This window comes from Microtus pennsylvanicus, chromosome 1, assembly GCF_037038515.1.
Source record: "Microtus pennsylvanicus isolate mMicPen1 chromosome 1, mMicPen1.hap1, whole genome shotgun sequence".
Lineage (NCBI taxonomy): Eukaryota > Metazoa > Chordata > Mammalia > Rodentia > Cricetidae > Microtus > Microtus pennsylvanicus.
The window spans coordinates 211,351,989-211,364,429 of NC_134579.1; the positions used below are offsets into that span (position 1 = coordinate 211,351,989).

The window sequence follows — 12,441 nt, forward strand, 5'->3', positions numbered from 1 at the left end:
AATTTTAGAGTATTTTTGTCCCCTTTTAAAAAAGACCCCATTAACAAACCTGCATGCTCCTTTGTACACACTCAGCCCCTGCCACCCCTGAGTCTGCTCTCTGCCTCTCTGAGTTCACCTGCTGTGGATGTTTTATGCACACGGGTTATCTGTGAGGTCCTTAGTGACCACGTCTTTCACAGAGTGTAGTGATGTCACAGTGATTCGGGTCTGTGTATTGTTCTTAATGCAGGTGAAGCATCATTTCGAGGAAAGGTCCGTAGACCTGCTCCCCCTCCTTGAATCCCAAGACGCGTGTCTATGGCATCCCAGCTGTTGTCCCTGTGTACTTCCTTCTTGCTCCTAAACCAGGCTGGGACATTGTTTGGGTACTGACATCATTGCTAGTCACCCAGCAGGTGACTAGCACGCTGCAGCTTGTCTTGGGGCTCACTTGCCCCAGCCCTGAGTCACCCTGACCTGTGTGCTCTGATGATGCCTCGTTAGAAGCAGGTGTCTTGGGGAGTTCCTAGATAAAGTTCCTGTGGCTGGCACTTAAAAAAAAAAAAAAGGCCTGGATCGCACATGGATTATGAGACCTCACCCTGTTCTGAGTGTGTGTTGTGCAATGAAGACTAAGGTAGCAGCCAGACCCAAGGTGCCCCGCACCACCATCCACCCAAGGGCTCCCTGCACCTTCCTCACCACCACCCCCAACACACAGGAAACTGCCAGTATTTCCAAAGAACAAGCCTTCCGTGGGAAGGTCTAAATCTTTGCATTTCTGATTCTCGGATCCTAAAACCTGTACACATGGCGTCTGTGGGCCGTGCTATTGTCTGTGTTTCCTTTTTCGCGTGGGTGAGAGCCAGATTGGCAAACGCAGCGTGAATGAACAAGCGTGAACAGAGCCACTTGCTTGCTGATGTCTCTCTGATCTGTTTCTCTTCCCCCCTCCCCACCCCTCAGCTCCGGAAGAGAAGGAAGTCATTAAAGGACAGTATGGCAAGCTGACGGATGCCTATGGCTGCCTCGGGGAGCTGAGGTTAAAATCCGGTGAGTACCCATGGCTCAGCAGTCTGGCCAACAAGCTTTGGGCAGCCCCTGGTGTTAGCCAGGGAGGCCGTCCCGTTAGATATTCTACTTTCATTTCTGAAGATGTTGCTTTAGGTTTCTCAGCCTGCTCCTCTTGGGGAGTGCGGGAGAGAGGGCTGGCAGAAGGCTGATAGTCGCCTGTCTGGAGGGCATGGTTTCCAGCCCAGGGAAGTTTACCTGCCTTGTTTTCCGGTTCTGAGTTTTTGCAAGGTGGTCGGGCTTCTGCTCATCCTTTCTCGTACATGTTATGCGTCTGGCTTTTTAGGCGCGTCTGGTAGGTAGGCTTGGACCATGGCTCAAACGGTCACCTGAAGCAGCATCACTGGACATCCTGGGTGTATCTGGAGAGAGGAAGGGCTCGAAGGGAGGTGGGGGCAGGAGAGAAAAACTGCGATGCTTTATGTGGGAGTGAGAGAGAAAGGAAACTGCATCCAAACGGGTCTGACGAAAGAGAGAGAACCCACAGGAAGAAGTGGGTAGCCCTGCTTGCCCCGAGCTGGTGGCAGCCACCTCTGCAGCGCCTGTCCTGCAGCCCTTCTCTCCCCCCCTCTCAGGGAGGAGAACCTGTTTGAAGTCTGTCTCACCTATCATGAAAGACTAGGCTGTGGAGTCCAGTGGCCTTTCCAGCCAAGGCCAGGGCGCAGGTCACATTCCTAATGAGATCGGCTGGGAGGCTTCCAAATTCAGGCTTGGGGGGGGGGGGTTGTGAGCCAAGCATGTGAAGAAGCTTCTTGGCAGCTCACAGCCTCTGTTTGCACAGACAGGGTTTTAGGGCTAGCCAAACAGCGGTGATGTGCTTGCCGCTACTTTTCTGGGCCGTTCCTGTGGTGGGGTGTTCCCCACCACCACCACCACTAGATATGATGATTACACTCCTCACTTCCAAATCGGAAATGTTTAGGAAAAAACATGCGGTACTCATGCGACGAAATGAACTTGCTAGATGCTTGTGTTGTGCCAAAGATTAGACCTAGTTAACATGTTCAGTCTTCAGCATCAGCTGATGAGATAACCATCGTCTCCCGGTTTACAGAAAAGGAGAAAGGAATCAGGTTCAGAGATTTTTTCCTGACTCACCTTGGGGTGAAGAGTTCAGCTGGGATTTACAACACTCCCAGCTGCCTCCAAACACTGACTTTTTCATGAGAATGGGAGCAGCCGAGGTTTGGGCTGGGCTTTGCCTCTGGAATCTTTCTGAGGTTATAGACGCCTGGAGTCCTGATCTTGCCCTGCGAGGACCTTAAGGGGGGTGCCTCCTCCTGCTGTTAGCCTTAGCCCTGCTCCCCAGGGAGGTAGGCTTGATTGGCATCCTGCTCACCTGCAGAAGGGAAGGCCTGGAAGCTGCCCTCTCGCACCCTTCTGCAGTCACCTTTCCCCCCGTTTGTCATCTCTGGTGTAACGCCCTGGCACTTGGCAGGGTTCACAGTCCGGTCTTAAAGGTATAGCTGGCAGTTTTTTAAACACAAATGGATGAAACATTTATCTCTGGCAGGGGCTCGTACCCAGGGAAGCAGGGTCACTGGCACCAGCTCGAGTTGTTTTCAAGTAGGACCTAGACTTTACACATGTGCCCTGTGGCATCTCAACCGACCTCGTGTATCTTCCTGTTAGAGGACTGGTGTCCAGCGACAGGAAGGAGCGGCATGCGCTGGCCTTCACTTTCTCATAGGACAGGGGTTTTCCTGAGCTGTGAGCTGAGGTCAGATACGGGCGTTGGTTCTGAGTAGGATGGGGAACAAGCTTTAAAGAATCCTTGTCTGGGTGAGCCTGGGTCTCTGTGGGGTCTGCTGCAGGGAGTGGAGTGGCCAAGGGCCCTGCCCTCCAAGCTGGCCAGGTCTGTGCGTCCTCTTTCCTCAGCTAGTACCCCCACTACCCTCTAGGGAGTGAGTGGATACAGTCTCCTGTTGGGCCAGGTCAGACCAGCCAGCCAAGCAGGGTGCCTCATCAGCGGGAGGCTTGGGTGCAGAGAAGACACCAGCACGGTTGCTGATGTCCTCCCAGACCCCAAAGCTGCCTTCATGAGTCCCTTCCGGAGCTGGTGAGGAAGTGTGACTTTAAGTGTGTCTGGCCCTTTGTCAGCAACTTCTGGAAAGTGTGTTGGTGTATCTGAAAGATGGGAGGATTGGCCATTAAAACCAAGCCTTGCCAACCGCCCCCCTTTGGTATGTTCAGAAAGCACTGGCTTGAACCCAGCATTACTTACCCTGTGTCTCCTTGACCTGGGCTGTTTTCCTCTGTGCTTCTCATCCTTGGGTGTTTGGGGCATTGGAGGATGGTGCCCTGTGGGGTGTGGCTTCTGATGGTTTCCTCCTGGGTTTTCAATTCAGACAGAGTTAAAGTTCAGTCCTTTGAAAGAAGAACAGGCATTTGTGTTAGAAATTGAGAAACACGCGGTTGCATGAAAGCCCATCCCGAGCTCCCGCCGGCGGGAAGGGCTAAGAGTGCCCGTGATTAGCAGTGAGCTGGCTTATACACAATACAAGCACAGAAAGGCATACAGCAGGAAGAAGAATCCACCCCTACAGTCCCAGGGGTTCGGTTCTCTCTTGACCTGGACTATCAAGACCTCCCCCCATCTTCCCTAGCTGCGGGGATGATTCAAACCCCAGACTGTAATGGATTATGTCTCCTGGATCTCTGCAGCTCACAGCCTGAGACCCGGCACACGATGGCCCTGGAAATTTCCCACCAGATTCTCCTGGATCCCCGCTCCATCTTCACAGCTTACCTTCTGTGCTCAGTTGCTTTCTCTAGGTCTGTTCCTCTGTACGAACAGAAACTGACTCCTCTCTTTCCCACAAAGCCAATACTTAATTTTTGCATTGTTTGTACTTATTTATATATTTTTATTTGTTTGTTTATTGTGGTCATGTGCATGCATGGCATTTGTGTTAAGGTCAAAGGTCAACATGCAGTCATTGGTTCTCTCCTATCATGCAGGAATATTTGGTGTGGGTGGGTGTGTTATGTGCACACGCGCACATGTGTGCATGCCTGTGTGGCCACGTGTATGTGCATGCATAGCATTCCTGTTTTGGTCAAAGGACACCATGCAGGAGTTGATTCTCTCCTTCTATCCTGCAGGAACCTGAGCTAAGATCATGTGTTGGTTGGTTTTTATCAACTTGACACAATGTGGATATATCTGGGGAGAAGGAATTTCAATTAAGGAATTGTCTCCATCAGATTGGCCTGTGAGAATGTCCTTGGGGCATTTTCTTGATTTCTGATTGATGTAAGAGGGTCCAGTCCACTGTAGGCAGTGCCGTCCTTGGGCAGGTGGCCCTGGACTGTAAGAGAAAAGTAGCCAAACAAACCAGCAAAAGAGGCAGCAAGCCAGCAAGCAGCACTCCTCCGTGGCCTCTGCATCAGCTCCCGTCTCCAGCTCTTGGCTCCCTTCGATGATGGCGCGCAAAGTGCTAAATGAAATCAACCCATTTCCAGGTTGATTTGGGCCATGGCATTTGACACGGCTACAAAACTCAAACTAGGATAGGTCACCAGGCATCGGGGCAAGAACTCTGCTAGACGAACCGTCTTGCCACCCCTCCCACACAGTTGGCAACTTTTTAAAAAAAGCATATGTACACGCACGCACATGCATGTCATGGCATAAATGTGGGGCCCAGAAACAACATGCAGGGATTGGTGCTCCCCTTCCAGCATGTGAACCCTGGGAATTGAACTCAGGTCACCAGGCTTGGCAGCAAGTGCCTTTACCACTGAGCCAGCTCACCCACCCCCACAGAGTTTTTAAGAGTTCTTTATGAGGGGCTGAACATGACACCCTTGAAATGTATGGGTGCTCCTCGAGGTCTAAGGAGGCTGGTCATGTGGTAGGATATGACATGGGCACAGTGGCCATCCTGAGACCGAAGGGAGAGACCTGTGTGTGTGTGTGTCTGTGTGTCTGTGTGTCTGTGTGTCTGTCCGCACTACATCCTAAGAAGTTCTGCAATGTGAAAGAGGCTTGGAGGAGACCACAGGTGAGGCTGGTGGCTTCAGTGGCCGTTTCCTGGAATAGTCAGGGTACAGACTCACAGAGGTCGGTTCAGAAGGGGATTTCTCTGGAGAGATGTCTGAGTCACTAACCTTTGGAGACTAAGGGCGTTCCATGTCCTGCAGCAAGTCTTGAAATGGACTGGCCATTGTCAGTCTTTGAATACTTTATTTTAATACTTATACCCAGGAGTGTGTTGGCAAGTGCTTGGCCTCCAGCTATGGGAGTGGGGACTCTGACATAGTGTGTCTGCCGATTTCTTTGGTGTAAATTCCTCTATAGTGTTGGGTAGCACCATACACATGTAGTCTCCCAAGCTGAGAACCCAGCCACCATGTTGTAGTCAGTGCACCTCTTCAGTGCTATGTAAACAGAAGGGAAGAGGGGCTAGAACCCACACCGTGGAGACACACATCATTTGAATCAGAATCTATTAGCGGAGAGAGATTGGGACACGCCTCAATCCCTGGTGTGTCCTATTGTGAGGCTCAGAGAAGGGAAGCACTTGTCTGAGGCCCCAAAGACCACAGGAGGAGCATAGACTCCACAAAGCCATCTAAGCTGGATCTTTAACCTTACTGTAAGATCCCCGCTGTTTTCCCCTGAATTCGGCCTCCATCGGCCACTCCTGAGACCGTGCTGAACCTAGATGTTGAACTTCTTTGCTTCTTGGTATCAATAAGAAAATTGATCAAATTGTCAAAAGCAAAACCCAGGTTCTAGAGTCAGGGTGTGAGCCCCAGGAGAGGCCTCCTCATACGTCTGAGGCAGGTGGACCCCTCTGGCCTCGCCTTGACCCACAGCGTTGCGCCTCTGCGGTATTGCCAGCCTAGACAACTCTGACCTGTGGGCAGGAGCCAGTGACCTCCAGTTTACAGCTGGGCTCGACTCTGAACCTTTCCTTAAAATCTACAGCACATGGAGCACAAGTGAGGGCTGCTGAGCAAGGCCAGGAGAGGCCATGGCCCAGCGTGGCTCCACAGGTCCATACTCCTCTTTGGCCACAGAGTGCACAGACCTCCCAGGTCTCAGCTCTCTCTAGGAGCTGATCTGTTTGGGAATGTGCCCCTGGTCTGACCTGCAGTCACCCCTTCATTCTATGTCATTTTCTCTCATTGGGCTATGGCTATAGCGTCCCTGCTCTGGAGGTGATGAACTCCGGGGTACCACACAAAGGTGTGCTTCCAAACATTGCTGTCAGTACTATTGAAGTCAGCCGTGTCAGTGGCTCAGTACCATTCATTTGTAAATCAGGGACTGCCGTGTGTTTGCTTTTCTCCTAACTGAAGAACTTAATTCAATATAATCTGTCAGCATTAATACTAAGTTTGCTGATAAATTCCTTACCATTCCTTTCTAGCACCAACTGAGGATCTTGAAGAATTGAGTGACATTTCTATAAGTAATCTTTCTATTTCCAACTATTCATCAACACGGACAGTTTTCTATTGAGAGGGACAGGAGAGATGGCTTAGTGGTTAAGAGTGTGTACTGCTCTTTCAGAGGACCCAGGTTCAATTCCCAGCACCCATATTTGTGACTCACAACTGCCCGGAATTCTGACTCCAGGGGTTCCACCACCTCTGGTCTCTGTGGATGGACATACACGCATGTGTGCACACACACCCACACACCCACAAATACACACCAGTAAAGTAAACATTACAAAAGAAAATCATAATTAGAAATGGTGCATTCTACTGTCCTTCCATCAACTGGTAATACTCACCATCTTGTTATAAAATATCGTCACTACAGATTTTACATTTTATGTTAAATGAGGATTTATCCAAATGTTTTGCTTGCATTGTACGGCTTATACTGTTTGCCCAGAGTGGTGCTACAGTTGACTGCAATGATAAATCCGAGCCTGGTTAAGACACTGGTTAACTGCCCAATAGTAAGAGGTCAACCAGTGGAGAACTCAGAGCACAGAAGGGTCTGTGACAGGGTGAGAGTCTGAGGAAAAGAGGATGGGAATGTGTCTGGAGGACCCACCTGTTCAGGAAGAGCATCCTCGGGCGGTCATGAGCATCCGCTGGACACTGGTAACGAAGGGTCTAGCAGTTTTCTTTTACCTGTCAAAACCTAGAATATGCTTCGAAATATAATGCTGCCAATCAACTGAAAGCATCCTTCTCTTCTACCCAGATAGAGGTCGTAGGAGGGCAAGGAGAAGCTCTCTAAGTGCTGGTCTTTGGAGGTTTTGTGTCTTCTGTGTTGGACAGTGTTAAGTGGTGGGAGAAAGAGGAGGAGTAGGGCACGTGGAGCCCTCTGGTGTCACACCTGTCCTGCAGGCCCTTGGCATCGGACCCTTAGGTCTAAAACTTTGTAGGCCTGCAGGAAGTCATCCAGCTTCCTTAACCCTTGCATTGAAGCTTGTGGGCAGGCCAGGCATCGTGATTCTTCAGCCCTTGACAGTAGCCTGTGCTATTGCTCCCAGACCTTGAGTGTCTGAGACCCTTGGCCTTGGAGGCTTGGCAGCTGGAACTCTCCCAGAGACTTAAGTCTCTATATGTAGGCTCTATCCTCCTTTGCTCCCAGCCTTCCATTCTCTTAGGCACTGACTGCCATCTCCCCTATGCCTGCCCTGGCTGTCTCTGTCAGGCAGCAGGTTGTCTTGCCACTTTTGCAGCTTGGTCTGCTGCCTGCCCCTCTGCAACTGCTGCAGCTTGCCGCTGTTTCTTCCTGTCCGTTAAGGGAAGCCGTTTATTGGGCTAGAGCTGTTACACCCAGGCCTGGCAGCACAGGCTCTCCCAGCCCACTCACTAAGTGAGCCTTAGCAACTTGTTTATACAGTCGGGTATTTAGACCAATGAGGAGACACCTCACATGTAAATTAGGGTTTGTGTTTGCACCAATCAGCACACTTTGCATATAAATAAAAGTGTGTGTTTGTACTAATCATTGTGTTTTCCCTTTTGCACCAATCGCAACAATCCCTCAGCTAGGCCGCTGGGAAAATGTGCTTCTTAGGCCTTGGTTGAAGTGGTTTCAATGTCTTGTATGATGCTTGATAGCAGAGGGGTGCACCCACACACTGAGACAATGGGGGTGTTCTATAGGGAACTCACCAAGGCCAGCTGGCCTGGGTCTGAAAAAGCATGGGATAAAACCGGAGTTGCTGAACATAGCGGACAATGAGGACTACTGAGAACTCAAGAACAATGGCAATGGGTTTTTGATCCTACTGCACGTACTGGCTTTGGGGGAGCCTAGGCAGTTTGGATGCTCACCTTAGTAGACCTGGATGGAGGTGGGCAGTCCTTGGACTTCCCACAGGGCAGGGAACCCTGATTGCTCTTCGAGCTGATGAGGGAGGGGGAGTTGATTGGGGGAGGGGGAGGAAAGTGGGAGGCCGTGGCGGGGAGGAGGCAGAAATCCTTAATAAATAAATAAATTAAAAAAAAATAAGTTTGGAATGAACTCTTCCACACAGTCCTGGCTGAGGCTGTGCCCTCAGGACTCAGAGCCACAGCTGTGGTCCTTGTGAGTTTTTTCCAAGGCATCTGCGAAGTCTTCAAAACAGCTGGCGATGGTGCAAGGTAATCTACCAGTTGTTTGAATGTCTCTTTGCTCAAAGCAACAAGAGTCCAACAGCTGCCAATGAGTCAGATTGCCCATCCCCCCACTGCCCTATTTATAGGAAAATGAATACCAGCTTTACAATAAAAACTCAAACGATTTATTAACATTAATTACGATTTTAAGAGATTTTTAACAGTACTTCGCACCTGCCCATCTGCTGTCACAATACTGCTTTTAAGATACAGGTGAAAACTTGGGTGTGCATTATTATTATCATCATCATTATTTGGTAGCTGTAGTAAAGTTCCAGAGACTAGAGCTGTGGCTCACAAACATTTGTAAGTACCTATCTTATAGTCCAAGATTAAGGTGTCAAAAGGCCAGGGGCAGGCAGACCTCAGGCTTAAAGAAAACCCCACGTGGCGGTGGGGTTTCAACCCGGAATAGTGTGCCTGGGTCCTGATTAGTTCCCCTGGGGACTTTGCATGTGAAATGGCAGTGCTGACTCTCGGGAGCAGTGTTGTTCAGCCCAGTTTCACTACTACCCACCAGGGGCATGGCAAGTGCCCGCTGGAGAGCAGGACTTAGCCCGAGTAACTTGCCCAAGTGGTATAGCCAGAAAGTGGATTCAGGTGATCCAGGTGATCCCAGTTCCCCTTCTCAGTCACCCCTGGCTTTTTAGCCTCTGCTTGCCTCCTTTCCCCTCTCTATAAAATGGGCTGACAATGGTGGTTGTTGGGATGACTAAGGCACTGTATAGTACCTGGTGTGCGGAGCATCATCCTGTGTATCAGATATGTGGAGGCATTTGGCTCGGCTGTGCACACCGAGTGGCTCTGATTTGCCTCTGTGCCTTCCGGGGTGCTGCCCCAGCTGAAGGGCACCTTCCCGTGGTGACACCATTTCTTCTCATTCTCTGTAAGAGTCCCCTTTCCCCTGCCCCACAATCCTTCCTCATCCCTTTCTCTTTCATTGAGCCCCAGCCCAGATCATGGGGCCCTGTCTTGACCCTGCAAGGGAACTTTGCTCAATACTGTTTTCCCCTAGCACTGAGCTCATCAGTTCAGGGAGCCGGGTGCCCAGGCTGCGGACCGCCTCAGCCTCACTGAAATTCACCTACCCTGCTGGGAAAACCTTAACTGCTTTAATGGCCCAGCAGAACTCTGGTGCTTACGTTATTTCAGAGTGGCTTCCTGAGGATGCACATGCCAATTCAATATCCTCGCCCCGTGGGCACCCTCCTTCCCCAAAGTGCATCAGTCAGCATGTGTGAGCCGTGACCTACTTACTCTTTAATAAAAACCAATCATCCCCTCGCTGGAACCGCATTCCACCAGTGAAGAAGAAGGGCAGCCTGCTGGAGGCGGCGGGTGGTTGGGTTTGCTGCCTTTGTGGTCTTTTATGAAAGCGTATGAGAATGGCATAAAGCATCATTTCAGCCAGCGAGAGGCTGCTGGCCATGTGGAGTAAACCTTACTGGGTGGGAAGAACTTCCTGATAGATCCAGGCCCATCACCCACTGGGGGTATCTCTTGGACCCTGTGTTTTGGAAGGGCACACAGTATGGCCACCACCCCTTGACTTGGGTAGTATTGCTATGAAGTAGGGTACGTGGGATAGAAAAGGAGCAGCCAGGGACAGTGTGGCAGGGGCTTGGAGAAGCGTGTATCAGTCTCCTGTACTGGAACTTATTTAGGAAGTGTTCACATACATGTGCTGTGGTAGATGATAGTGTACACTGAGTTCCTGCCCCTCGGGAGAACCGCTGCTGCTGAGGGACACAGCTGGAATGAAGGCTACTGGCTTTCTGTGCCCACGTGCCGCTGGGAAACTTCTGATACAAAGAGGGGCATTCTACTGTCTTTGGAGAGCAGGTCCGGCTTCCCGGAGGAAGTGCTACCCATAGACCCAAAGGAGGGTCAGGGGTTTACCCAGTGAGGGAAGAAAGGCTCCTGGGGTTCCAGAAGGTGTAAGGCTAGGACCAAAAACGCATGCTTCTACCTGGCCAGGAGAGAGCTGAGGCAGGGAAGTCAGCTGGGAGGTTGGAAGGAGTCCCTTGCTGGGCAGATGGCAAGGGAGCCTTTCTCCAAGTGGGAGGATGTCTCCCATCAAACTACAGACTGACTGTAAGAATGTGTGCTGCATGGAGAAGCAGCAGAGCACAGCCCTGGGAGCAGCTGCCTGGGAACAGTCCGCATATGGGGTGGGGGTGAGATACGGGGCAGGATACAGAACAGGAGGCCTCGGGAGGGGTTTGCATTTCTGTCATTGGGGTAGGGTTCAGTGGGAGCCACAGAGGGATCTGAGCAGGGGAAGTCTGCTATCCGCTGTGTTTAAGAAGGCCATGCCTGCATTACCTGGGAGGGTGCCCAGGCAACGGGTAAGGAATAAGGGTTGAGCTGAAGAGGGTGAATTGGAAGGTGGTGGGCACAGATTTGGAAGAGGGCTGGGGTTAGGAAGAGAGGATGCTAAAAGGAGTGTGCTGGTCTATAGGGTAGATGGCTGGGAGACAAAGCCTCTCCTTCAGTCCTGTGGAGAGAGCTGAGGCTGAGAGCTGAGCAGAACGGTAGGCTAGCGAGCGAGCTGTGGGAAAGCCTTCACGTCAGACTCACCCTAGGGTCTGTTAGAGCAGAAGCTGTTTTTCTGAGCTGAGGAGGAATACAAATTTCTGATGGGTGTGGCACTGCTTGGGGTACAGACTGGGTAGGTAGGCACTACCTTAGGGCCTAGGGAACAAGAGTTAGAAATACCCTCCAGTTAGGGTTGGCGTTTGAGCTGGGTTGCAGCCTGCTCAGTATCCATAATCCTTCATCTTCTCTATGTCCCTCCCAGGTGGGGTCCCCTTGAGCTTCCTGGTGTTGGTGACAGGCTGCACATCAGTGGGCAGAATTCCAGATGCAGAGATCTACAAAATCACCGCCACTGAGTTTTGCCCGCTTCAGGAAGAGGCCAAGGAAGAGGACCGCCTGCTCGCCTTGAAGAAAATCCTGAGCTCAGGGGTGTTTTATTTTGCATGGCCCAATGATGGCTCCAGTTTTGATCTGACCATCAGGGCGCAGAAACAGGGTGATGACTGCTCTGAATGGGGGACCTCGTTCTTCTGGTAAGGCACTGGGTCACAGAGGGCAGATTCTGGGTAACACAGAGCGAATGTCTTCCATCGTGCATCTGCCTGGGGTGCTGGATCAGCTCTGGAGTGGCACTTAGAGTCTCATTTGCTCTCTTCAGTGAGAAAAGATAGCTAATCCAGCATCTCTACCCTGCGGGCTTTGCTCCAGGCGTGTATTCCTGTGGTCCCAGGTAGATCTAGAAAAGAAACTCTGTTCCCTGGGTAGAATATTGGGGCTTTACTTACTCAGGCCTTCTCTGCACTGATGCTCTCCTAAGCTGGTCCAGAGCTTTGGATCACGGACCTGCCATTGTGTGGAAGCTGAGAAGGCAATGGTGGCAGGGACCGTGCTCGCGCCTTCTCTAGAGCGCCGCTCTCCTCACATTTGCTGAGGATAAGAGAAGTGGGCAGAAGCATTGCGGTGGGAATCTGCTGCTTGTTTTCTTGTAAACCTTGTCTTTTAATGCTTTAGCCCAAAGCCCTCTCTGGAGCCACACTAGCCTCCAAGCTAGACACAGAAATGGAGGCTTGTTCCTGCCCTTCCTTGGTGCCTGCCTGGCTTCGCCCACAGGAATCAGCAAAGGCTCCCGTGGTAGGCTAAGGGTCCTTTCTATAGGGCGTCAGCTCCCTGCTCGTGAATTCTTCACCTCTTTTTTGATTTTGATAAATCAACCTGTCTCACCCCTCGCACCCTGCCTTTATGTCCTCCCAGGTCCTCTCCAGTTTGCCA

At 51.1% G+C, this 12,441-nt stretch overlaps 1 protein-coding gene across 13 annotated transcripts in view; it reads left to right on the forward strand.

The window, feature by feature from the left end:
• Positions 1–12,441, forward strand: part of Synj2 (synaptojanin 2) — a 101,544-nt gene that overhangs the window by 31,764 nt on the left and 57,339 nt on the right. For 7 of the 13 annotated variants that reach the window (XM_075950385.1, XM_075950425.1, XM_075950464.1 and 4 more), the window contains exons 2-3: positions 949–1,035; positions 11,435–11,705. In XM_075950385.1, coding sequence (XP_075806500.1) covers positions 949–1,035; positions 11,435–11,705 — 358 coding nt within the window. Of the gene's footprint in view, positions 1–749; positions 1,036–10,730; positions 10,983–11,434; positions 11,706–12,441 lie in introns of those variants that run through there. The other 6 variants (XM_075950486.1, XM_075950500.1, XM_075950475.1 and 3 more) reach the window with 5 other exon arrangements.